Source organism: Patella vulgata, chromosome 3, assembly GCF_932274485.2.
Source record: "Patella vulgata chromosome 3, xgPatVulg1.2, whole genome shotgun sequence".
Classification (NCBI taxonomy): domain Eukaryota; kingdom Metazoa; phylum Mollusca; class Gastropoda; family Patellidae; genus Patella; species Patella vulgata.
Genome location: NC_065881.2, coordinates 39,212,673 through 39,240,625, shown reverse-complemented (window position 1 = coordinate 39,240,625; position 27,953 = coordinate 39,212,673). Strand labels below are relative to the sequence as shown.

The 27,953-nt window shown below is 34.2% G+C and overlaps 1 protein-coding gene across 2 annotated transcripts in view; it reads left to right on the top strand.

Moving 5' to 3' along the window:
• The first annotated feature begins 1,640 nt into the window (after positions 1–1,640).
• The window catches only part of LOC126815317 (zinc finger protein 423), a 34,537-nt gene continuing 8,224 nt past the window's right edge, over positions 1,641–27,953 (top strand). Inside the window, exons 1-5 of one of the 2 annotated variants that reach the window (XM_050540888.1) lie at positions 1,641–1,754; positions 3,522–3,602; positions 3,890–4,087; positions 23,857–24,107; positions 24,308–24,447. In XM_050540888.1, the coding sequence (XP_050396845.1) occupies positions 4,057–4,087; positions 23,857–24,107; positions 24,308–24,447 (422 nt within the window). In that variant the 5' untranslated portion in view covers positions 1,641–1,754; positions 3,522–3,602; positions 3,890–4,056. Of the gene's footprint in view, positions 2,080–3,521; positions 3,603–3,889; positions 4,088–23,856; positions 24,108–24,307; positions 24,448–27,953 lie in introns of both variants that reach the window. The other variant, XM_050540886.1, reaches the window with a different exon arrangement.

Sequence of the window (27,953 nt, the reverse complement as noted above, 5' to 3'; positions counted from 1 at the left end):
TTTGATGATATATAAATATTTAGCTAAATATTTAGTTAAATGTTTAAACATTTAGCTAAATATATATTTAGTTAAATGTTAAAATATTTAGTTAAACATTTATATATTTAGTTAAACATTTATATATTTAGCTAAATAATATATATTTAGCTAAATAATATATATTTAGCTAAATATTTATATATTTAGCTAAATAATTATATATTTAGCTTTACATATAGTTAAATGTACAGAGCGCAACCGTACCACGCCGTTTGTAAAATAATTATTGTTGTAAGCGACTTCACACTAAACGATGACGTAGTGTACAACTTTCCATTGACTGCACAACACAGTACTATCTACGTCTTCATTGCCTTGATCTGTGCGAACGGCACGGAGTACCGCGGCCGTGATTCGGGTTACAAGTTCGTGGCCAGCTTCTATTTCTAATTGCTAGTAGGCCTACTGTGCCAAGGCTCAGGTGTCGGGTACACGTCATCATTTTATGCGCAGTTTTTTTGTGTCGCTTACGATAATAGAAATATTGGCGGGACCACAAATATATATTTAGTTAAATATTTATACATTTAGCTAAACATATATATTTAGCATGATATTTATTATATATATTTAGTTAAATATTTATACATTTAGCTAAACATATATATTTAGCATGATATTTATTATATATATTTAGTTAACTGTTTATATATTTATATATTTATATTTAGTTAAATGTTATATATTTAGCTAAATGTTTATATATTTATAAATGTTTATATATTTAGCTAAATGTTTATATATTTAGCTAAATGTTTATATATTTAGCTAAATATTTAACTTTAGATTTTTCAGTGATTTAGTATTTAGCATTTATACCTACGAAAAACAGCACATTTAGCTATATATTTAACTAAGCGATGTGAAATAAAGATATAACATTTAAAGTTTTTCATAGACCAAAAACTCGACTTTTAGCTACAATATTTTTTGATATTTACATATATGCCATTTTTGTTCTAATATTTATCTAAATATATATATTCGGAGTTAAATAGTTAAGAAAAGTGCACGGAGATTAAAGTGATTACCGTAGATCAGTTTCTAAAAGGTGGAGGAGGAGGATGGGGGCGGCGAGTGGGGAGGGGGACAGCACTGTTACTAATAATACTATATCACAAATAGCCTACTGTCCTGAAATACTATAGTCACTGGCCACGCAACAGTATGGGGCGCCGTTTGTAAAATAATTATTTAATTTTTTTTATGCAAAAAACATTAAATAATTATTTTACAAACGGCGCCCCATACTGTTGCGTGGCCAGTGATTATAGTATTTCAGGACAGTAGGCTATTTGTGATATAGTATTATTAGTAACAGTGCTGTCCCCCTCCCCACTCGCCGCCCCCATCCTCCTCCTCCACCTTTTAGAACCTGATCTACGGTAATCACTTTAATCTCCGTGCACTTTTCTTTACAATGCGTAGTTTCCCCTTTATTAATGACTGTCTGTCGAACGTTATCGATAATGCGACAGTGCCTTCCTCCGTTAGACAGAGAGCTCACATCGAGAATGAAAACAAACCAATGGAAAATCTCATCTGTTCGTGTTGAAGCAGACGATTTTGTGCGCATGAGCACACACAATATACAATTTTAGCATGGCATGTGAACGACTGTCATGATGTCCCCCAAGGGGAACATGAGATTATTTCTGCACGGCGTTCCTGGTATCCCCCTTGGAGACGTCGAGTTAGAAATTTATCGACAGGTAATCCCTAGAGACGTGTCCTAGTTGATTTTAGCAGAATCCAGGGAGCCTGAATCGTACGCTCCAATCACGCGGCAGAGCTATGACTGAGCTAAAAAGGTTGAGTCCCCAGGGGGTGGCCTCATGGGTGTTGTTAGTTCCCGGGCAATTCAATATTCATTTTCTGACGTAGCTTGGCCCACATGCGGCGGCTAGGTTTTCAGGGAAAACAGCTTTGTATGGTTTGCTAGACGATCTGTAGAGATTCATTCTCAGCTTTCCTTTTTAACAGCTAAGAAGGGGAAAATGTCGCGAAGGAAACAGGCGCGACCGAAATCGTGCAAAAGTAAGTACAATGATAAGATTAATTAATTATCCACCGGCGAAAATGTCAAATTTATTAAATATATTTACCATTGTATTTCATTGGATTTGGATGTCTGAATATTCCCAGTGCTGTATAACCAGTAACATAGACCTATTCAAACACTTTTCACGTAATGTAAAACGATTTATTTTTAGAACTTGGAACTTTTATTTGGCCCAATGAAAAGTAATTTTAACACTTTAAGTTTAGTTAACCAGTTAAAATTTTTAAACTATTTTGTTTTTAAATTCATAATTACGATTAAGAAGGTAGCTGTAAATTATATAGTATATATACCCATTTATAAAACATTGTTTCACATTTACCAATTGCTATTTCTAAGGGTAGAATAGGTATAAAAATACCATATCTTCAATAATATAGATTGTTGTGGCACAAAATTGTTCATTTTTTTGCGATAACAGCAATTTTATGTGCAGCATAGAAGATATCAACCACATTGTATCAACTTACCATATTCTTGTAGGGTATTAACTTCAAACATTAAGAAATAGTCATTGTTTTGAATCTAAATCAAAAGAAACTAAATACCCCTTCTTTTTACATACGTACATTATTTGTTATCATTACAAAACATGTACTGTTTTAGAAGTCTCTGATGATCATCATTTGAGGGGCTTTGAATCCCTTACAAACTAAAATGCTGTGAAAATTGAATCTCTAGGAATAATATCATGGTTCAGCCTTAATTAAACATACATTATGCAAGAGCTAAATCTGTCTATTGCAGGTCTTTCTTTAGGCCTGAAATGTTATCTAAATTATTCATTAAACATTAATTAACTTATCCAGACCATAATCAACTCTAGATGGCATCGCTAGCCTGCGATCTTAAGTGGATTGTGAGCCGATTTACTGCATAACTTTCCTTCTCGATTAAATAGATAATCGAGACTATGCTGTTTATCGTACTGATTTTAGTAATGATGACCGAGGCTATGCAGGAATTTCATTCGCTTAGTTTTCGGTTCATAGTGGATCAATTTGAATGAAATTTTCAGCAAATTGCCTTTACGTTATCTAGTTTTTAACTATTATAGTGAGAACTGCCAACTCGTTATCGAATCTCCCATAATGTATCTTTAAGCCACAAAAATATGATGAATTTAAAATTTGTGAACATTTGACATCCACTGCCAACTCACCTACAATGTTTGCTGAAATATTTTGATGGGTCTCTTTTGAATCCAATTAAATCCAAGCTGGGATTTTATCTACTGATGACATTTTCATTTTGCTTTCTTGATTAAATGAATGGATGTGAGTACATTTAAGCGTGGTTTATTAAGCCGTGAAAATTAGATATTGTCCAACAAATACAAATAACGATCAACGACTTTAATATTAATCCACATTCCCAGCCAGTGTTTACATTTTAGTTCTAATGTCATTCATTATAGATGATGAAGACATTCAGTTGAATACAGCAGTAAAAGTTACGGAAGAATGTAAATTAACGGATATATTGCAGACCTCAAATGGTAGGTATTATACTATATAGTCAGATGTTTTTTAGGCCTACATATGTCAAGACATTATAAAGCCCATTTCATTCTTTAAATGATTAGGACTATCCTATTGACTAAAGAAAACTGACACATTTTACAAGTTAATAATTTACTCAACCTGTTTAAATAATTAAAGAATTTGGCCAGGGAAGAGGACAGATCAAATATCACTCTAAAAATGGCTTTAGTTCATACTTATTCAATCATAATTGGATTTAATTAGAGTAGTGTCATTTCCTTTGAAAATTCTACTGTTTTAGATGAGAATGGAGATGATGTTGCAGTAGGTCCAAGTGATGGTATTGTATCAACAAAAGCGTACATATTTGGTCATACAGATTTATCAGATGAAGAAATATCCACAGCTACACCCAAAGTATTCCGATGTGAATGTTGTTATGCCACGTTTACAAGTCTCAATCAATTTATGGATCACAGAAATTATGAATGTTTGGGTGGTAAGTTGAAAAATAATTTATTTTCTCTAAACAATATTTTTCGATGGTTCCCTCTACCCATAAAAATGATTCAACATTCACATTTTCCACATTTCCATGTTGGCATAACCATGATGCGTAACTATTTATACCCATGGCCCAAATCAGCTCCTTTAAAACAGGGAGGCTACCATTCAATATTAAATAGATTAAACTCAACAAGAATATAGAACATAAAGGACCATGGCCAATTGATTCTTAGGATTTTTAAACCCAGGTCAGTCCAATCTGATTAAAATACAGGGCCCTTATTCACGAAAACTTAAACTAAGTTACAACCGAAATTTTAAGAAATACTGCAACTTCATTGGATATATGCAAATTGATTTTACTGGTCAGCCAATCGAATTGCAGTATTTCTTAAAATTTTGATTGTATCTTAGTTTAAGTTTTCGTGAATAAGGGCCCTGATCCTATTTGGTTTCGTTTTTATAGTTCAAAATTTACTTTTACTTGTCATTGACGTGTTCTGTATGGTGTGAGGAATAAGCCAATCAAACGGTATGTTACAGCGACCTTTAGGCGTGTTTTTCACAGAACTGTGGGTAATCTACTAGTAACATCAATGCTGATTGGTTAATCAAATTTCTGACGTCATAGGGTCAAAAGCCACTCGTATGACCTCTGACACGACCTATCGCTACAACCGGTCAGATCTTCATGTAGTGTAGGCCATCGAAAGTATAAAAAAACGTAATGAGATATAGATCTGTATTTTAATCAGATTGAGGTCAATCTGAAGTTTCTCATCTATAACAGCACATGTCCAGTCAAATTCAATTTATTTTGTGAAAAAAACTGGTCAAATTTATGTGAAAAAACTGTTATGAATGTTTTACTCTAGTTCTATGTAATTGTCCGAAATCTACTTATATCAATGAACAGGTGGGTATAAGACTGGCATTGTATTAAGTTCCCTTACACATGTTTCCAGGCAGTATACAGTTGTGACGACAATTGCCTGGGCACTGAAATGGTTGCATATTAGGGTGATTGCAAAAACATTTTGGTGATGAGCTCCTAAGTTTAAAAAGTTAAATGTAATTTCAACATCTTTTATCTGATTCTGGAGAGTCACTACACCACTTTTATTCCCCTGGTCTGATGACACAATATAATGTCTTTGCTCCCTTTTGACTAGTATGTTTGCTACATAATTTTTTGCTATTAAATACACATTCCAATTGTTTATATGTCTCAAAGTCAAAAATATATTATTTTAATGTAAAGACTGGTGTTATTATGTAAGATAGAAGAATAATTATTACTTTTTTGCCTAAGACACATAAAGATGGTTGTATAAAATCAGCAGAAACCTATTTTATATGGTCGTAGCCTTTTGATAATGTATGTTTTTAATCTCTATATTTAACTAATATATTATGGCCTGTTGATTGTTCTTAATTTTTAAGACTTGGATAAAGTGTCTATTCAAAGAAATGGATTCAACACCCAGCCAGAGGGTGATATAGCAGATCTTTAGCTAACTAATTTGTCTTTATCCTGCGAGAACGAAGTTAGGGAGTGATATTGAAATGGGGTATGTCGGTTTCCGAAGCATATCTCATAAACCTTCAAGATATTTTTATGAAACTTTGTATACATATCAAAATATTACAGGAATTTCTTGGATTTATATTTTTTGTGTTTCCATGGAAACAAATTGGCTTAGTTTTTGGTGTACAATTTTGTTTCTGGAGCATATCTCATAAACCATTCAAGATATCTTCATGAAACTTTGTACACACCTCAACCTATTATATAGTTGTGCCTTTTGTTAATTTGGAATTTCTTGGATTTAATATTTTTTGTGTTTCCTTATGCAGCTTTGTACATTCATCAACATATAACAGTAGGTGTGCCTTTTGCTAATGAGGAATTTCTTGGCTTTATATTATTTTGTGTTTTCATGGAAACAAATTTCACTTAGTTTTGGGTGTACAATTTTGTTTCCGGAGCATATCTCATAAACCATTCAAGATATATCTTCATGAAACTTTGTACAAACATCAAACTATTATAGTAATTTGGGATTTCTCGGATTTAATCATTTTTGTGTCCTTCTGTCCCGATTTTGTTTCCGGAGTATATTTCAGTATCCGTTCCAGAAATCTCTTTGAAACTTTGTACAAACATCAACCCATTATAGTATTTCATTTTCAGATGTATAAGCTTATTGTTTGACATATAGCAGGTGATTGAGGTAGGCAAAGGTTGTTGTGCAAACCTTACAGGTAGTTGCCACCCTGCTTTGATGAGCTACTGTGATCAGAGTATGAATTTCTGACTAATCCCATTGATATTCCATGTGTTGGAATATGAGATTAATCTGATATATTTTTGTATTGATTACCAATAACATAAAGAAGTTGTTTTTCCTTATGCCTTCCAAACAAGTGCAAGGGCGTGGGATGTTGATGATTATCTTGTTTCTTTTTTATTTGAACCATTTATAAATTTCTTAGGCAATCTTGTTATAGTAGGGCATGGTCCAGCATAAGTATTAACTCCAGCAATGGTATACCTTTCTTAATAAAAGGTCAAACTCAACTACCTTCATGTACAAATAGGAATCCTATTAATTTTCAAACATTCCTGATTCTGATAATAACTACCAGTATTAATAATAATTTTGCAAAAAAGTTAATGTAGGTATGGCATGTATTATAACCATCAATTTCTGATGGATTAAATCATTAAATCGTCAGTGTGATACTTCTAAAATTAATGGTGATTATCTCTCTATTGAATTTGTAAAGACATGTACAGAGTTGAAAGAAAAAAAACTTCTGCATGAGATAACTTGTCACTCTGTTGGGAAAGATGTAATAATTGTAAAATAAGTTTTGATGTTGAATAAAAAATAAAATAATCTTTGATGTGATTACTATAAAATTTTAACAGTTTCTATGACCTATGAGAAGTTTTTATTCTAAAACCTAATAATTTTCTACCATATTTTCTATTGTGGGTAAACTTTGAATGATATTGATGAGAATCTGATACATTGCCTCATTAAGTCATTTGAAGTAATTAATCAGTTCAAATGCATATACCATACATGCTAATCATGATCACACAACCCTCTAGTTTACAGAACATAAAAGTCATTTTGTACAGGGTTTAATGTTTCAATTATATTAGTTGAAGATTACAAATTTATAAGCAATATCAATATGTACCAAGGACATCTTTCCGTAAACTTTTTGAATGATAAGTATTTTTATTTTTTTGTTTAAAACTTTTTTTCTGCAAAGGAAGTAACAATTTACTTATAATATTTAATCTGGTATGCTTATTGCATTCTACAGACTAAAGGTATATCTGAAATGATGGACCATATAAAAAGGTAGTTTGTTAAAACTAAAATTGTGTTAAGTTTAAACAATGACTTAATAGATTTATGTGTAGCATATCTTTTAACAGCTGATTTTTTTTAATGGTGCTTTGTTGTTGAAATATGCTAATTCAGGTGATGTGATACCCCAAGTGTTATGGTAATGATAAACTGATTTATTTCCTTTAAAATTTACACCTGTTGAAACCACCCCCTGACTACCTCCTAACATAACAATAGTTAACTCAGTGACATAGTAAGTCCAAACTGTAGCCTCCCTAGGGGGTATCCTGTGCGACCTTATTTAATAGGAAGTTAGGTTCTAGTTTAAACATTGATATAGACAAAAAAAAGCTAATACGATTTCTGATGTGACAGACAGCATATACATTGAACTGATTATTCTCCTGTTCTACACATATTTCATAATGTTAAACCCCATTTCATTTCATTACATATATATTTAAAGATACATTATGGGAGATAAGATAAAGAGATGGCAGTTCTCGCTATAATAGTTAAAAACTAGATAGTGTAAAGGTAATTTGCTGAAAATTTCAGTCAAATTCATCCACTATGAGCCAAGAAAGAAGCGGATGAAATTTTTGCATAGTCTCGGTTATCATTACTAAAATCATTAATATAAAAAGCATAGTCTTGATTATCCACTTTTTCTGATTTAATTATCTTTGGCCGTTAGCGGCATATAGGAATCTAATCCAGCCTACATCGAAGGCTAGCCTTGACATCGAGAGTTTATTATGGTCTGGATAAGTTAATTAATGTCTAATTGATAATTTAGATAACATTTCAGGCCTAAAGAAAGACTTGTAATAAGCAGATTTTGCTCTTGCATAATGCATGTTTAATAGAATACCTATTTTAAACATCTGATCTTATTCATTGTGATATTTTTAATTTCTTGAGACAATATTTGTTATAAAAACTTTATATAAGAGTATACTAGAAAATAAAAAGAGCAGGTAGATAATATATGTTTGCCAATAAGAACAAATTTTACATGTATATATATATACGTATATATATATATATATATATATATATATATATATATACCTATATATACCTGCAACTATTATAAAACAATTTATAATTACATAGCCAAATTCATAGATATAAAAATAAATGTTTATAGGTATGTTTAGTTATGAACTGATTTGCTATATTTAGAATATTACATATGCTAATGGAAAATTGTGATATTTTACAATGAATATCCATCAAAAGCTTTATGGTGTCGGTAGCAAGGGAATATACATGCTGTTTCTCCTAACATAATTTCCCTAGAGACTATAGGCTTCCTTCTGCAGATAATTTCAAACGTGCACAGCAACTCTATACAAAGAGCTTTAGCCTCACAGGGGAGCTCAAGTATTTTCGAGCTATGTCATAAACAGCCTCACCTCCTACAGGGACACGGAAAGCTCTCTAATTACATTCCCAGTCAGGAAGCGAATAGCCCCAGGGGGCTTCCTCTATAACCTGGCCACCTTTCAGCTTCTCACCAACACCCACTGTTCCTATGGCAACCGTTAACCCCTGCTGATTTTCAAGTAGAAATATTGTTTTGTGATCATGGCAACCTTAAGGATTTTTTTTACAACCCCAGGAGATGTAGAAATTTTATCAAATTGAATTTTGATGTAGTGTTTTTGTTTATAATTGTTTTAAAACAGGCTTTTATTTTATCTTAATATCATTTTCAACCCAGAATATTTTTTTGGGCCATAAAGTATGATTAATGTTATACATTGTGGAATATTGTTTAAAAAAAATAAATTGCAGTATAGTATATTATAACAATGTATTAAGAAAATGATTATACAATAAGTATCACTGAAATATCAAATTACAGTAAATAGTTGTAGAGGTTTGATCAGTTCTTCATCAAGAAAATTACACAGAAGCCATGATTTAAATCTAAGTATAAATAAATTATAGAAATGTTCTATTATTCACAAAATTATTTATACAACATTGAATATTTTAAATAGTAAATATTACTAGCAAGCAATGTTGACAAAGGATATAAAATATTGAGTATGTTTTGATATCACTTAGCAAGCTAGGGGCTATTGTGTAACTCTTCAAGTCAGTCTGAAATGGACTATATTGTCATTGAATGTATCAATGTTCTAACTTTCTGTAACATGTTACATGTAAACAACTTTTTATACGCCCACATTTTCATGTGGACGTATATTGTCGTCGCCCTCCACAATTGTTTGTGAACAGTCTACAGGTCACAATTTTTATCCGATTTCAATGAAACTTGAAATATAGGTTTATCACCCTAAGATCTCTGTTTCTTTTAATATTGGCATGTATCGAACTGTAACTTCATGGATTATGGCCCCTGATTGTACGAAAAATCACGTTTTGAGCTTGTGAACACTGTAGAGGTCACAATTTTTATCCGATTTGGTTTAAACTTGAAATATATGCTTATAACCCAAAGATCTCGGTTCCTTTCGATATTCGCACATAATGGAACATAACTTCCTGAATTATGGCGCCTGATTTAAAAAAACTGTATTATATCACCGTTACACCCTAGCTTGTCGACCTTATAGAGGTCATAATTTTTATCCGATTTAAAAAAACTGTATTATATCACCGTTACACCCTAAGGACAGCTGAGTTCGAATTTCGTGAAAATCGGCCCAAAACTGACAGACAAAATGGCCGCCGTTCGTTCTCAAATAACGTAAAAATATGGTATATCAAGGTTGTGGACCCTATAGAGGTCGCAATTTTTATCTGATTTTGTTGAAACTTGAAATGTAAGTTTATAACCCAAAGATCTTGGTTCCTTTCGATATTCGCACATAGCGGACCGTAACTTCCTGAATTATGGCCCCTGATTGTACGAAAAATCGAGTTTTTAGCTTGTGGACCCTATAGAGGTCATAATTTTTATCCGATTTAAAAAAACTGTATTATATCACCGTTACACCCTAAGGACAGCTGAGTTCGAATTTCGTGAAAATCGGCCCAAAACTGACAGACAAAATGGCCGCTGTTCGTTGTCAAATAGCGTAAGAATATGGTATATCAAGGTTGTGGACCCTATAGAGGTCACAATTTTTATCCAATTTTGTTGAAACTTGAAATGTAAGTTTATAACACAAAGATCTCAGTTCCTTTCGATATTCACACATATCGGACCGTAACTTCCTGAATTATGGCCTCTGATTGTACGAAAAATCGAGTTTTTAGCTTGTGGACCCTATAGAGGTCATAATTTTTATCCGATTTAAAAAAACGTATTTTTATATCACCGTTACACCCTAAGGGCGACTGAGTTCGAATTTCATGAAAATCGGCCCAAAATTGACAAACAAAATGGCCGCTGTTCGTTCTCAAATAGCGTAAGAATATGGTATATCAAGGTTGTGGACCCTATAGAGGTCACAATTTTTATCCGATTTTGTTGAAACTTCAAATGTAAGTTTATAACCCAAAGATCTCGGATCCTTTCGATATTCGCGCATATCGGACCGTAACTTCCTGAATTATGACCCCTGATTGTACGCAAAAACACGTTTTTTGGCTTGTGGATCCTATAGAGGTCACAATTTTTATCCGATTTTGTTGAAACTTGAAATGTATGTTTATAACACAAAGATCTCAGTTCCTTTCGATATTTGCGCATATCGAATTGTAATTTCTGAATTATGGCCCTTGATTGTAGGAAAAATCACTTTCTTGTTAGCTTGTTCTCTATCCATCTCTCGAAATGTGGGCGTATCCTGCCTGGCAGCCGCTGGTTCTTTGAGATAATTAATGCAAGATTCATATTAAAAAAATACTATACGGTTTAACACATACGTATGGACAAAATTGATATTTTCTAAAATCTGATAACTTGAGCAGCCATTTTGAAAAAAAAATCACATGACCTACTGAAGCAACTGATTTTCTGTTTCTGTGTCGATGTACGCCATGCTTAAAAGTCTGAAACACTAATACTAGATTACCCGGTATACACTTTTTTGAAATCTAGTGTGAATGGTCCATATCTAGGAGTATTCATTGCTTAATTGAATATTAAACAAAAGGTTATGTTTTATCATATAGTTGATCCTCATAAGACTATACTTTATTTGAACCAACAATAAACAAACTGAAAAATATAAAGGCTACTCATACTCTCTCTCTCTTTATAAATTGACATGCATATAATAAATACTTGTTAATCTCTCCAGGGAAAAAAACGCACACATTTTCCATTAGTTTCTTGTTGTCCCTCACCTTATGGAGAAAGCAGAGGACTGTTAGTGAATGTCTTGACTGGGTTGGATGATGAGCATTTCTGCTTAAATGCTAATTGTTTTGTCAATGCTTTGGTACACAATAGCTTTGATTCTAATTTCTAATAGAATGAGAGTGATGAACTTGGTGTATAGTTTCATCATGTCAATACCTTGCTTGATTTTTGTTTTTTTTTAAATGTTCAAAACACGGCTTGTGCCCTTCTTTTCAGGGCCGCCCCATGTGGCCCTGGACCCCCTGTTAAACATGTATGTAAGTACGATAATTATCATTTTCAACTTAGTTTAAGCTGAGTGATAAGTTATATAATTGGTCGAAGCATCGATGTACAATATCGCTGTATCAAACCGCTCTTAAAGGATGGTGTTCCGCACAATACTGGGAGCATATCCTGAAGCAGAGGTTTTCTTGACAAAGGTACGAAAAGTTCTTTTGGTTTATACAAGCAATGTAATGGCTATAGCTATTCAAAATTTTGAAGAATAAGGTGGTGGTCGGTCCTGACCAATTTGTGTACCAACAATATATTATCGCTTGAATTTTGCATGTAACACAGATTTGATCTATGGTTTAATGTCTGAAATAATCAGTGGGCCTTTATGGAGACTTTGAAGGCTTCCCTTTGCATAAAATCATTGAAAAACCATACATAATTGTCTCATCTGTATGTAATATATTGGGTGTCAGCTAACTGCACAATAGGAGGAGTATGTACAGATATTATTTAAAAGAAACTATCATAATTACTGACTTCTGATTTAATAATTGTTTGTTTTTAATGTAAAAACTGTATGGGGGCAATAATTGTTTGTTTATTAATAATGTTAAAAAATGCATGGGAGCTTGGTAATAACTGGAGGATTGGGTTGTTTTGAAGCTCCTCTCCAAATCGCATGTGGATATTGAACACAAATGTATTTTAATGTTATTGATTATTAGGGTGTGTTACGTAGTGTGGACCATTTCATTAAAGTCTAAATAATTTATGCTTTAGAACTTGCATACTAAAGACTATACCAGTGAATATAATTTTATGCTTTAGAACTTTTATATGAAAGACTGTGCTAGTGATAGAAAACTTTTTTTGACTGGCACAAATTTGTATCAGGAGAAAAAGCTAATGAAAACTTGTATAATCCATGTTTAGATCCATGGACTTGATCGTTTTAGTGGTATAATGGTTCGTTTGTTCTCAGTCTTTGACTGTTTTGGCTGCAGTCCCTTATTGTGTGGCTTTTAACGTTGAAAAGAAGTGAAACTTATCTGTTAAAGAAAACCAAGCTCTGAAGTCACAAAGTGTGTCGCCAAGAAAATTTATAAAAATGAAACAGCCGCAAACTCCAATCAACCGGTCAATCAATTAGACTTGCCGTTGCAGTTACATGATATTAGAAATTTCACTGCTGAAACAAATGATTATGCACAAAAAAATGTTGCGGTTCCATTAATCATTTTAAAGGAATTTCGATACCAGAAAAATTTATGACAAACATAATGATCGCTGTCCGAAAACTGTTGCACAATGCACAGTTGTTTCATGGGATTTTGGGCACTTTATTTTGCCGACTAGAAGGCAAAAAGGGTTTTTTCTCCCCCCAAAATATATTAATCTTTTTCTCTCACTTTACCGGTCTACTATTAGTTATTGCATTTTAATAGATAATATTTGTACAGGGGTAAAATGTAAGGCTATGCACATATGTCCTATCCCCAACACTGCCAATCATTACCTCAAGGAAATTAAAATGTACAGCATTAGAAAGTCCTTAAGATACAGTATGAGGGTATGCAGAAGTTTTACACATAAAAATTGTAAATGGTCACATGATTACTGGCTTGTTGACCAAATTTGATAAGGCTGCCTTCAAGAAATCTAATCTGTATCGTGCTCACAAGCTTATTCTGGACACATTATTTATCTCTGCAACAGAAAGGTCTAAAATGTTGTAAATTAACAGGGTTCAAATGATCCAAATGCTTGATATTAAATATAAAAATCAATATGATTCATCCTCTCCCACTCCTAATGCTTCACACCAAATTTGAATTTGAAAAAAAAATCCTTTAAAAACTGTAGCCTCTATCACATTGGAAAAGGGGGGTAACTCTGGAACCAAAGGTCAAGGAACACTGAATATCGATAGGGTTCATCATGGAATTGAATGTCATGGAATGCAGAACACTAATAATTCGGGTTCATCCGCTCATGACACCAATTCTTCAAGCCAAATTTTTTAAAAAATCTGCTAAAAGCTGTAGAAAACCAGGCTGAATATCGATAGGGTTTGTCCACTCAAATAACAGTTAACCTAATGCTTCACACCAAATTTGAAAAAAGTCTTTCAAAAACTGTTGGCTCTGTCACATTTACAAGCCAATTGTTGACACACTGATGGACGCACATGGGTGATGATGACATAATACACCTGCGCTCAAATGTGAGATATAATAATTAATAGAATACAGGATCAACGTTTCATCAGTAAAAACACTAACCTCTTAAGGGATGTGGGCGTATAAAAATGTTTGTTTAAGGTTATTTTGCTTTGTTACATTGTAGTTAAAAAAACATACTGCATGTAGTTAGAAAATAGGTTTCAATTTTAACATTAAGCTCTATAATAGTTAATAGGTTGCCAGGCAATAACAGTCGCAGCTCCTTGGACGATGATCCACGGTCAGGAAGGCCTGTTGAAGCCATTACAGATGATATGGTTGCACGGGTCCAGGGCTTAATGGTAGACGAGATATCTTCAGAGTGTGGCATTTCTCATGGAAGTGTTTGCACCATAATTCCTGAGCACTTGCAGATGTCCAAGGTGTCTGCAAGATGGGTGCCACGAAACTTAAATGCACAAGATCGACACCAGAGAGTTGATCCAGTCTTGAGCTCTTGGACATCTACAATGCACAATTCCTGACACCCGGGACAGGTTAATTTTTTTGTTGGACAGCTGAAATTACAAATTCCGTCTGCCCACGGATAGGCTGATTTTCTCTGACAGAAATTCTTTGAAATTGAACAATACTTTGTAATCGAACAATACTTTGTGATCGAACAATACTTTGTTATCGAACAATACTTTGTGATTATTTAAAACATTTTAGTTCCAGTCCGCGCAATAATAATAGCCGAAGAGACTAACTTCAGTCAGAATAACTTACTAAGCACACGATCAGTTCTACCGGTAATAGCTTCCGGTACTAAAAATAACTTTTCTAAAATTAACGAGTATTGTCGAATGACAACATTCCTTACCGAAGATACCGCAATTTCTCTATGTATTTTGTGAAAATATGCCTTCCTTTTATTGTCATTCACGGCTTTTTATTGTTTAATGATAAATAAACAGCAATAAATACTGTTATAAACTCCTAAGTGTTCATTTCACAAAGATTGCAAACACCGTAATAATATAGCGTTTTTACATCACGTGTCTTCTCGCTCAGTTTTCCACACGACCGGTGGTACTGTTAGAATTATCCCTGTTTCACGTATTATGTATACCCACACTTTGATTTTCCAAAGGAATCATTGATTTTCTTATTAAAATATACTTTATGTAGGCAGAAATGTGAAAAATGCTAACTATATTGAGAGGTACCGGTAGACTGAATGACATTGTGTCATAGTGGTCCGTAAATCGCATGATCCGAAAAACCGCTATTTATTTGACTTAGTTAATGGGCATTTTTGAGACAGCACTCATATTGTATAGTTTACTTTAGTATTCTTGTATTGAAATATTTGATTTTCAATACGGCATACACTTGAATGAGAAAAAACGTGTTTGCAAGGGTAAATTGAACCCGTAGCTATAAAAACGACCGATAAAACGACACAAACTTTTTCTGATATTTTTTTCCTTTTTATCCCTCCGTTTATGGTTGGTGCTGTCTATTACAATTATATAACATCCAATACATTATTGATGATAATATGGATAGGTTGAGACAGTAATGGAACATTTGGATACTTAAATATTTGTTACTTTGTTATTAAAAACAAAACAACCATATTTTTATATTCAGGCAGGTGTATTTTTCTGTAGGGCTAGCAAATTTTAGTGGTTCAAAAGTGAAATTGTGCACCCCTGTCTACAATGCTGAATCCGATAACTTTCATGCTCGTCTGGTTGCAGGGGATGAAATGTGGATTCATCATTGGGATCCTGACACCAAGCAAGAATCCATGCAATGGATGCATAAGCACTCTCCTGCACCCAAGAAGTTCTGCAGAACTCAGCCTTCTGCTGGCAAGATCATGGCGACCATTTTTTGGGATTCAAGGGGCGTGATACTTATAGACTTTAAACCACCTAAAACTACAATAACAGGAGCCTACTATGTTGACTTGTTGAAGCAATTGAGAGAGGCGATCACGAAGCAGAGGCACGGCATGTTGACTGCTGGAGTTATGCTTCTCCATGACAACGCTCCAGTGCACAATCGAGTCGTATTGCACAGGCTGCACTTTAATAATCAGGCCTCGCCGTTTGAAAAATGATGGAGAGCTATAAACAGTCCTGAAAATCCTGAGGAGAGTGATTAACTCTCCTGGAATTTAACTACTTAAAATTGAATATATTTTAAGTGTATCTGTAATGGTGCAACTGTAATGTGGTTTTGAACAACTTAACTATCCCCCCTACAGTCCAGATCTGGCCCCAAGCTACTTCTATCTGTTTCGCAATTTGAAATCACACTTGCGTGGTACAAGATTTGGCGATGATGATGAACTCAAGGCAGCTACGGAGGCGTGGCTGAGGGGCTAGTCAGAAGAGTTCTATCGCAAGGGCATAGACAGTCTCAAAGACAAATGGGCAAAGTGCATCATGGTCCAGGGAGATTATATTAAAAAATAAAATCAATATCACAACCACTGGCTTCTGTTTTATATCGACTTCTATGAACTTATTGACTTCCCCTCGTATCGGACTGTAACTTCATTGATTATGGCCCTTGATTTACGAAAAATCATGTTTTTAGCTTGTGGAAACTCTAGAGGTCACAATTTTTTATCCGATTTTGATGAAACTTGAAATGTATGTTTATAACCCAAATATCTTTTGTTTCCTGTTGATATTCGCGCATATCAGTCGGTAAATTCCTGGATTATGGCCCCTAATTTAAGGAAAAATCACGTTTTTAGCGTGTGGCCCTTCTAGAGGTCACAATTTTAATCTGATTAAAAAACGTTTGAATATATCACCGTTACACCATTAAGATGATTGAGTTTGAATTTCGTGAAAATCGGACCAAAACTGCCAACAAAATGGCTGCTCCCTGTACGCAAATAGTGTTAAAGTATGTAATATCAAGGTTGTGGACAATCTAGAGGTCACAATTTTTATCCAATTTTGATGAAACATAAAAGGACTATCCCGATTTGAACAGTCTCAAAAATATGAAATTTAAACGCCAAAATATAGAGGAATGGTGTATTTGCCTTGTCTCAAAATTTCAGCTCAAAATATTGAGTTGTTTGGACGTGAACGACAAAATTCCTTATCCGGAAAAGTTTTTTCGTTGGGTGACCTGATAATCAACCCCGTTCCTTTAGAGGTCTCTACAATGAATGACCCATGTGCTGTACTTGATAACGAAAGGTAAATTTCACCTACACATTATACAACTTGGGACACCAGTCTCCATTTCCAGATAAAGACTGACGGGTTTAAGTTGTTTGAAAACGTATCACATATGTTGAGTTAGTTGCTCGGCCCTAAGGTAGAGAATTTTAAGGGATTTTAACACAAAATTAAGCAGTTTAATTCTCCAAAATATTAACGGGATTGGCCCTTTAAAAAATATGTTTATATCCAAAAGATCTCAGTTCCTTTCGATATTCGTGCATATCGGACCATAACTTGATTATGGCCCCTGATTGTACAAAAAATTGTGTTTTTGTGTAGCTTGTTGTCTGTCCATCTCTTGCAAATGATAAAATTTACAACACACTAACATCTGATGAAGAATAACAACCCATTAAGTAAATATCAGAACCTACATTCTAAGGGTTAGTAAACTAGATATTTAATATCATGAATTTAGCTGTTTGAGTTATAGGAAATCTCGATACCTGCATTGGCCGAGGAAGTTCATCCAGATTTTCCGGTGTGGTTTCCCCTTGTCAGTGATGCAGGATGGAGAGCCTGACAAGGACAGCTGTCTAGTCGTTTGGATGGTACAAAAAACTGAGGCCCTGTGTACAAATTGGCGTGCACGTAAAAAATCCCTTGGCAGTTGGAATTCGATATAAGAGTAGGCCGTAGCTCTGCTACCAGGGCAAAATTTCCCTCATAGCACACTGTATGGTGTATGCCCGTCTTCATTAGCCCAGTTTAGGAGCAAAACAGTAGGACGTTAAACCCCATTTCATTTCATTTTATAGGATATCTTTGAAAATCAAAAGACTTTGTCATCTCATTACCTTAAACACTGTGTATAAATTTAAAGTCAATTGGTCTTCAGAGCATTCACAAAATTTTTCGAAGTAATTTTCGAAATTGTTGAAAATCAATAGACTTATGACCTTATCAGATATTAACTTTAGCCTCTAAAACATCCACAATATTTTTCAAAGTGATCAAGGGCCATAAATCATCGGAAATCGTTGAAAATTAGTGGGTGTCTTTGTCTCATGAGCTTAAACACTGTGTATATTTTTGGAGTCAATCAGATATTAACTTTAGCCTCTAGAGTGTCCACAAAGACGGACTGACGGACAGGGGTGAAAACAATATACGACCCATTTTAATGTGGGCGTATAAAAAAACCGATGACATAATATGCAGTACCAGTACATTGATATGTTCTCATTTACGTACATTCACATTAATTAAAAATTTCCATTACTATTTTCATGTAAATTTATAAACCTTAAAATTCTGTAAATTTAACTAGCTTTCATACACTGGAATAAGCTTAAAACACACTCAGACATTTTTTCATTAACATTTAGTCACTTGTCACAAAAGACAGGCAGTATTTCCAGCTCTAATAAAAGCTGTCCTTATAGGAAAATAGTTTATTGACTTGTTCCAATATAGTAGCCCCAGGGAGTCTACAGCCATAGCTTGCTAAAATCATTCCTCACACTAGCGGAAATCATCTTAGCAGTCTGGCAAGGCGGTGGTCCCAATAGAGAGAAATAATTCTCAGCGGTGATATAAAATAGCTCTGAAAAGACCATGAAATGAGATATATAATGGTGATAGATTAGAACAGGCCAAGAGTGAATGTGAAAAATTCTTCAGGGATGTAGCCTAGTTCTTTCATCACCTTTAGAGGAGCCTGACACCATTGCATTCATAATCTGAGTATGTTTGGTTTAAATAAAGGTAGCCAACGTGGTGCTCTCAGGGGAGATGACATACTTGGGTGGCTGCAGGTAGTTGGAAGGTGGGATGGGGGTGGGGGAATAATTATGATCAGTCTAAGGGTAATAATATTTATCTTATGATAATGTACTGATTTGTTAGGTCACTGTCATATTTCATAGACTTGACATTGGAATCGAAATCAATCGTGGGTGATTGACAATCAGATGTGTGTTGCCTTATTACTTGACCTACCATTTCAAGGCAGTGTAAAAAGACTTCCTGCGGAATGTTTTTTAAATATCAACCAGGGTTGTACATGTCCTTAAGTCATTCATACATATTCAACTTGAAGTTTGTATTGCAATATGATTAAAATCATGTTTTTCAATTCAGTATTCTGTTTTTTATCTGACTCAAATTTACCTAAAATCTAACAAGTTTTATCATTGTCTTGTCTTTTTACTTGTGTACTGTAAACAGCTAATGAAAATGCTTTTTTTTTCAATCATGCCAAAACATTGTCCACTGATCTGTTTATTAACCTAAAAGGTCATGTGCAAAACACAGCTGACAGCAGCTGTTCTGAATATATGTTAGATCTTATGTAGTGTAGAAAATCAGAACCATAATGACAATGAAATAAAAGTTTGATTTTCATGGGATTGCTTTCATCCATGTGATATAGGCATTTAAATTTTTTATGTCATAGCTAAGATAGCGTTGTAACCAAGATCGTTACAGGTGAACTATGTTGCACTGTTACTATTCAGTATTCCATGTGGCATTGTATAATTGACAACTCATTCTACATACAGATTCAATAATGTATTACCCATCCCATATATGAAAGCATTGTGCCAAACTGTGACTCAAAACTTGTTGTATATTAAATCCCAAGAGATTGTCTGGCAAGAGATTCGTGATAGAAATTTCTGAAACATTGTAAGAGAATCACATTCTTTAGACCCACTCATGACACTACACTATTTCCCTAAGTAATATGAATATGTATAATAGACAAGTTTGTCGATAATATTTAGAGACAATTTGATTTTAACTGATTGTATTACAATTCTATATAGTTGCACGATGGTAAAATTGTACAAAATGTATCTAGTGTCCCTGTGAGGGTTATCATTACATGATGTAGCGTGTTGTTGTTGTACAGACCTCTCAAGGGAATTTCTCCTAATTAACTCAGCTAGCGGATGACCCAAATCAATTGGAAAATCATCTTCTCTAGAGATTCAAACATATTTTGTGTAAAATGACTGATACAGCTTGGGATTTAATTTTTATTACTCTTAGAAGTCGGAGATAAATAAAGTCAAATAAATATTAATGGAGAATGGTCGTTTGTGCCTTTGAGATTAAGATATGTGGATTTCATGTGATAGCTTTTCTAATAACTGAAAGAAAATGAGTGTATTGTGGGTGATATTACTGTTTAGATTTCTACACCAGCTTCTCTTCACAATCTTATCAAAATAGAATAACTGATCAAATAGTTTGAGTTAAATCCCCACACATTTTAACAGTGTACATAAGCATAAGACCATCATTAATGTCTTTGTATCCCACCTATGCATATTGTAATTGTTAACTGCTAGTCTAAAGAATTTGGGGGTGTAGGTATACATGTATTTACAAGTGGTGTTTTTAGCACTTGCTATAAAGACCCAAGCCTGTAAACTTACTGAAGAAACTTCTATATTTTGTAAACCACACCCTTTTTGAAAATCTCAGGTAACCAACTGCTCTGTCAGTGACGGAATGGCTTCAAGAACTTATGAAGCAAATGTTTTTTAAATTACCAGTATATAAAGTTTGTTAATATCTTATTACAGTGCACTCTGTCACATCCGACCTCTAATCACTCTGGCACTCTGTTACATCTGACACCATTTTCATGTCCCCATTTATTTCCTTATTACTTCAGCCAAAATATCTCTGGGTAAATCGACTTCAGTACACTCCGGATTACGACATCAATCAGCCGCCCCGTTATACGATTTCCATTGAATCGACACCGTATAATCTGGCCTTCAATCGGTGGGTGTGAAGCAAACACTTACCGATCAATTATCCGTGAGATTAAAACTGGATGGGTGTGAAGCCACAAAAGATTAACAAGCAATCACCAATCAATTATCTGTGAGATTAAAACTCGCTACCGTGGGTCTTTCTTTATTACTTTGATAATTTTAATCTGTTGTACGACAGTTATGACAAATACTCAAGAATATCCACAAATTTTCCCCCGAATTCACAGTCGTAAAAATTTTCCTAGCACCTGTTGGAAACATTTGTTGCGCATGACGATTAAACCTGAATAACCTATTAGTTTGGTCACCCTACGGATCTCTTCGAACCGTGTGACGACAACCTGGGGATGCTTGATTCACAGTCCGGAAAGTCCCGAATTGACAGAATTGCAATCGAGTGACGCGGAAGTCAGTCCTGTCACAGTTCTGTCAGTCCCGACGACGGAGGTGGTGTGAGTAGAATTGTGACGTAATTAAGCACTACGAACAGGTTTCAGCTGCATGGTTGGATGAGATATTTATATATCCAGTCGACGCATGCGTTGTAGCCCGAAGTACCCATTTTCACTTGATTGTCACTATTTTTGGGATTGAGAGAATTCAATTCCGGAACGTTCAATCGAGTACGCCCATTATCAATGAACGTGTGATAGCAAAGACAAGAGTGCGATCAACTGAAGACGGCGAAGAAGATAAATTAACGACAGACTTGACCTATTCAAAATGCCTACACATGTTAAATGAAATAAAATTTAATGTAATATTTCCGGTTTTGAGAAAACTGGGTATTCCGACACTCTGCATAATCCGACATATTGTAATGATCCTGTACGATGTCGGATGTGACAGAGTGCACTGTATATGTCAAGGTGGAACTTGGAAGTGTTTCTTGACGTCCTAAGGGTAACCAAGGGAATAAACAAGTTTTTGTTTTCATGTTCTACAGAAATAAATCTTTAAGAAGCTTTACATAATAAGAAATTTCTTTTTCTAATTATAACAATTGCAAGTTTCCAAGTCATTCTATCGAGCAATTAATTCGAGATATCGTTTGGTTATTAACATTTGTATATCTTGTCAGAGTCTGGATGGAAGACATTTTTGTTTAAAGGACTTTTGTATACACTGAGAAATAAAGAGATATTCTTTGTGAACAATTGTATGCAAATTCTGAAAACAATCAAAATGACGATTGTGTTTTTGTTCCCCGCCTTTTGAGGAAAGCAGGGGACTATTAAAGTGGGTCTGTCTGTCTGTCCGTCACACTTTTTGGGACACAATAACTCTCTTCTAATTGAGGTAGAATGTTCAAACTAAGCAGATGAGCATTTTCTGCTTAGGGTAAGCAGAGATAAGCAATTTGATTGGTTGATGCTTTGGGACACAATAACTTTAGTTCTAATTAAGTGAGAGTGATGAAACTTGGTGTATAGTTTCATTACATCATTACCTTGACTAAGTGGTAAGCAGAGCGATAAGCAATTTGATTGGCTGTGACTTTGGATGACAATAACTCTCCTTCTAATTGAGCTAGAACGTTCAAACTTGGTGTAGGTGTTCATTAGGTGAAAGCCGTAGTGGAGTTCGATGATAAACATCGTCTGCTAACGGTAAGCAGAGATAAGCAATCTGATTGGTTGATGCTTTGGGGCCAATAACTTTGATTTTAATTAAGTGAAAGTGATGAAGCTCCGAGTATAGATTCATTATATCATTACCTTGACTAAGTTTGATGATGAGAATTTTCTGCTTAGGCTAAGGGTCGATTGGTCAAGACATTAGGTGAATGGAATGTCTTGACTGAGTTCAATGATTAACATTTCGAGCAAAGCTAAACAGAGGTAAGCAATTTCATTGGTTGATGCTTTGGAACAAGATAACTTTGATTCTATCTGATAGAGAGTGATGAAACTTAGTGTATAGTTGATAATCAGTTTGATTGCTTGATACTTTTGAAAAAAAAATAAATGTGCAATTAGTTAATATGTGTCATCTATTTATTTTGTGATTTCGGCGGGGGACATCAGCCTCACTGTTGGCTTATTATTATTGGTTTGATTCAAGAGAATGTTTATCAATATTAAAGAGGAAATCATGTAACTTGAGTTAAACTACATAATGTATAGTAATTCTGTGTGCAGGGTTGGATGGTCTAGTTGTTTAACGCAAGGTCTGTCATTGAGTCAACTGGCGTGTTTTTTATTCCCCATTTGAACGTGACAAGGAGTAGGGTTGACTGTCCAACCTCGTTTGTTTTCTCCATGTTCATCCGGTTTCCTTCCACTGCTAAAGACTCCTACGCGCAGTTGAATGATTGAAATAAAATTGAACCATGTGTTAATCCCAAAATGACCTAGTTTGTGTCGAACACCATTTCTCTTTCTCTGTCTGTAATTCTGCGTTTTCTTCTTTCGTTGTCAAGTATTATAAATAATGTCCCCAGAAAGAACATACTTTTTAATAGGAACTCTGATAGAAAAGCCTTTTTTTGGTGAGGTTTGTATCTCTAGATAAATAAAAACTACCAGGAAGAAGCAATTACACCAATTACCCTATATACCTAATGTGGGTAAGTGGGTGTTAAATATGGTGGGCAGATTCTAAGGCCTAGCCAAGGTCTGGGTGTAATAATGGTTTTCTCAAATGTCAAAAATAACACACAGTTACACATTCCCTGATTAGGTACTTACGTTTTTATCTGATAAGTAAATAATTCGAATTTTACAGAAGATGAATCTAGTATGGTGTTTGCTGAAACCACAAATGGTGGATTTATTGATCGATCAGACACACCTTTATCTTCTATATCCTCCCAGAGTCCTGTTCCAGCAGGTAGTGAACCAATGTCACCTAAGAGTCAGGGGATGACACCAGAACAAGTACCATATGTAGTCGGAGTCAGTGATGGTCATCCATATGCTTGTCAATATTGTGAGAAGGCATTTGCTAGATTAGGTCATCTAAAGATACACGAACAGGTACAGTTTAATTACTAGAAATTATAATAATCTATTTATTGTATGCTGCTGTTGACCTTTAATTTGAATTTCTGCTTGAAATTTAAATATAATCTTAATATAAGATATACAAATTCATAATTTATCATAAAAAAAAGTTTTAGTATTTAGGTGGAAATGAAGTAACTATTTATTGTGTCATGTCTGTACAATATTTTCAGGTTCACTCTGATCAGTTACCCTTTAAGTGCACCTATTGTAATAGGTTGTTTCGACATAAACGTAGTCGTGATCGTCACATGAAGTTACATACTGGTATTAAGAAGTACAAATGCACTGAATGTACATCCGCATTTGCTAGGTAAGACCAAAGTTCTTCTGGTTAGGCTTGATTAATAGAATATATCTTAAGGTAGTATACTACATTGATGCTGTTTGCCCGTATATTCCGGACATGTCCTATGCTATTTCCCAAATGTCCGACCATGAATATGCCCAATCAGACATCAAGATATGGTGAATAACATTCAATTTTCCAAATTTATTTGACTGTACTGGGTATATAACTATTACTCATCCTGATTATTGTTGATAAAAAGGCTGGATTGATTAGGTAATTAAGTGATCAATGTATTTATCGTGTTATACCGCCTACACACCTACCTTGATTAACTACTTAATCTGCCTTGATTGGCTGAACTTAATCCTTGTCAAACAATTCATCAATCCAATCTTGAACAGGAGTCATTGCTTCTACTTTGTCAGACAATGTATCAATCCATTTAAAGGGCATTATGGGAGATTAGATAAAGAGTTAGCAATTGTCGCTATAATAGTCAAAAAATAGAAAACGTAAATAGAATATGCTGAAAATTTCAGTCAAATTGCTCCACTCTGAACCAAGATATTAGCTTTTAAATTTTAGGCTAGCCTTGATCATCATTACTAATGTCAGTACGATAAAAAAGCAAAGTCTTGATTATCCATTTTTACATTTAATTGTTTTCAAAAAGTGTATTACAATCCGCTAAATATCAATAATAATTAATAATTTAATAATTAATAATTTAGATAACATTTCAAGCCTAAAGAAAGACCAGGGCCCTTATTCACAAAAACTTAAACTAAGATACAATCGAAATTTTAAGAAATACTGCAATTCGATTAGCTGGCCAGTAAAATCAATTTGCATATATCCAATGAAGTTGCAGTATTTCTTAAAATTTCGGTTGTAACTTAGTTTAATTTTTCGTGAATAAGGGCCTTGCAATATGCAGAATTAGCTCTTGCATAATGTGTGTTTAAGAGTGATTATAAACTTAATCTACGTGATTAACCTGTGATTTCTCCATTGTCAGACATTTCAATCTCCTTGATGTCGGCCGACAACATGTAGGAACTACATGTAGTTATTTATGTCAAATATCATAATAGTACATAACACCCCTAATCAGTATATCTGATAACTTGTCTGCGATATCACTTCGGTGGAAGCAGACGTTAAATAAAGTTATTTCACACACACGCACAGACAAACACACACAAGGTTATAATACAATAACTGAAACGAAAGTAGAAATCTCATGAGGCGCGTGAAATTAAGAGGTGGGAACATGACAATTTCAAGAAGGATTCTATTTTGAAGGCATATTCTCGGATTTATGATATTTTGAATGGGGTTTATGTTTTTGAATAAAGAAATGTCGACGAATATTTCAATTGGAATAGTGTAAGTAGTTAATTGTTTTAGATGATAGTGCATGCGAGAGTCAAATGCTATTATTTAACAGATGATGTTACTTGCTCAGCGTCGTAGAGAAATGGTTACTGCCAAATAATTGGAAACAGCTACGAGTAGGCATTAGTTGGCATGCTTTCATTCTATCGTATTACGACAACACATAAATTCGAATACTGCACGGGAATTAAATATGAAAAATAACGAGACGCACCTATTTTTTTATTACGTACGAATTTAAATATTTTGTTGAAGTGATTTTTATTTGTGGTCCGAATCCATCTGCTTAAATAATGATAAGAGTTATGCCCCTTTATTTTTGGTAAAATGTCCGATAGGATAGCCTGTTTATGACATTTAAAAAGTAACTTTGAATATGTCTATATACACCCTATTGCACAATAATGTGAACTTTTGGTACAGGGTAATCATGGAAGCATAAACTTTATGCATGTATTTCTAAACAAATTGCAATTGGAATTTAATATTTGCTAGATTTTCATAAAATACATGTAGAGAACACATAACTACCAGATGTACGATATATTTCAGCAGTAAGAATTCAAATGCGTAAAAAAATACAAATCGTATTAATTTGAACAAGCGGTTCGGGCAATTCTAATTCTACCGTAATTAGGGTGTAATGGTGATATATTTATACAAGCTAAAAACGTGATTTTTCGTACAATCAGGGGCCATAATCCAAGACGTTATGGTCTGATATGCCCGATTTTGATGAAACTTAAAATATATGTTTATATCCCAAAAATCTGTTCTTTACAATATTTGCGCCTATAGGACCCTTACTTCCTGGATTATGACCCTGATTGTACGAATATCTCTTGCAAAATGTGGGCATATCTTGCATGACAACCTCTTTTTAAAATCGGATAAAGAATGTGACCACTAGAGAGCTCACAAGCTAAAAATGTGATTTTTCTTACAATCAGGGTTCATAATCCAGGAAATTACCTTTCAATATGCTCAAGTATCGAAAGGAACAGAGATCTTTGGGATATAAACATAAATTTTAAGTTTCATTCAAAATCGGATACAAATTGTGACTTCTAGTTTCTAGAGGGTCCACAAACTTGGTATTACATACTTTTACACTATTTGCGTACGGGGAGCAGCCAATTTTTGGGCAGTTCGGGTCCGAATTCATGACATTCGAACACAACCGTTATTAGGTGTAACAGTGATATATTTAAAAGTTTTTTAAAGTCGGATAAAGAATGTGACATGCAGAGGTTCCATAAGCTAAAAACATGTTTTTTCTAATAATCAGGGGCCATAATCCAGACAGTTACCTTCCAATATGCTTAAATATCGAAAGGAACCGAGATCTTCGGGATATAAACATATATTTTTAAGTTTCATCAAAATCAGAGGGTCCCCATACTTGGTATTGCATACTTTTACACTCTTTGCGTATAGGGTGCGACCGTTTTGTCAGGCAATTTCGGTCCGATTTTCACTAAATTCATACTAGGCCATCATTATGGTGTAATGGTGATATATGGTTTGTAAAATCAGAAATTGTAACCCCTAGAGGGTCCACAAGCTAAAATCGTGATATTTCGTACAATCGGGGGCCATAATCCTGGAAGTTATGGTCCGATATCCATGAAATATTGAAAGCAACTGAGATCTTTGGGATATAACCATATATTTTAGGTTTCATCAAAAATCAAATAAAAATTGTGACCTCTAGAGGGTGAACAACCTTGGTATTACATACATTTACACTATTTGAGTACAGGGGAGCACCTGATTATATTTCTCTCTAAGTTCAACAACCTGACAACTAGGATAATTTTAACATCAATATGATAATAAATCTTGAATGTCACATATCAACAACTAATGTTTTCTAGTTTGATTTGTAAAAGATAAAATAAATCAACTCAGATTTACCTTCGTTCTGTGTATAATATGATTTGAAATTAATGTAAATGGCAAATTGTCCCAGGGGATGCAACATACTAGTGTACATAAAGTTATGTCTGCGTCACATCCAACTTCATTGGGAATCTGCGGAAGAGAACGAGCATAATTATGTTTTAAAAAGAGTGATGGCTAATTTCCCTTGTGACTCTTCACTACATATGTTTAGATGTCCCACAGGG